Source organism: Rhincodon typus, chromosome 8, assembly GCF_021869965.1.
Source record: "Rhincodon typus isolate 14 chromosome 8, sRhiTyp1.1, whole genome shotgun sequence".
NCBI lineage: Eukaryota > Metazoa > Chordata > Chondrichthyes > Orectolobiformes > Rhincodontidae > Rhincodon > Rhincodon typus.
The window spans coordinates 2,175,092-2,175,673 of NC_063339.1; the positions used below are offsets into that span (position 1 = coordinate 2,175,092).

General features: G+C 54.5%; 1 protein-coding gene across 1 annotated transcript in view; it reads right to left on the bottom strand.

Moving 5' to 3' along the window:
* Positions 1-226: 226 nt before the first annotated feature.
* The window catches only part of LOC109925095, a 41,085-nt gene continuing 40,729 nt past the window's right edge, over positions 227-582 (bottom strand). Inside the window, exon 9 of the mRNA XM_048599992.1 lies at positions 227-454. Coding sequence (XP_048455949.1) covers positions 227-454 — 228 coding nt within the window. The remainder of the gene's footprint in view (positions 455-582) is intronic.

A 582-nucleotide genomic window follows, 5' to 3' on the forward strand; every position in this document is an offset into this window, starting at 1 on the left:
CTGACCCTCCGACAGTGCGGCGCTCCCTCAGGGCTGCAGTATGAGCCTTGACTCTGTTATTATAGAAGTCTGGGTGGTTATACTGGGCCGTTGTGGTCCCCCTCATTGAGAGTGTTGGAAGCTCAGCTGCAGCTACAACTGGGTGAGTTGTCACTGTGATTGGTCCAGTTTGGTTTTGGTTAATTTATCGCTGGGTTACACATCGGCGCTGCCCACTTGGCACTACTCACTTCTCCAGCTTCTCCTGTTTCGTGTCCTGTGGATGCAGTGGGGTTTTAGCTACTCGCTGTTTATCCTGATCCTGCTCCGTCTGCACTGACCACAATTCCCTGCGCCTTTTTGCCTGTGTTTCCTCCTCGCTCGCCTCACACTGTCTCCGCCGTGGTTCAGTCTCACCACGGTGTAGCCCATCATTGCCTGACTCCTCACTCCTCTCTGGTTGTGGACGGGGCGTCTGGAACAGGAAAACGATGAGGGAAGAAGTGATGAGAAACCTTGCACTCAGGCAGTTCAGAATCCACAATGCGTACCCGAAATCCCCACCCCACCCTAATCCCCGAATCCCCACCCCACCCTAATCCC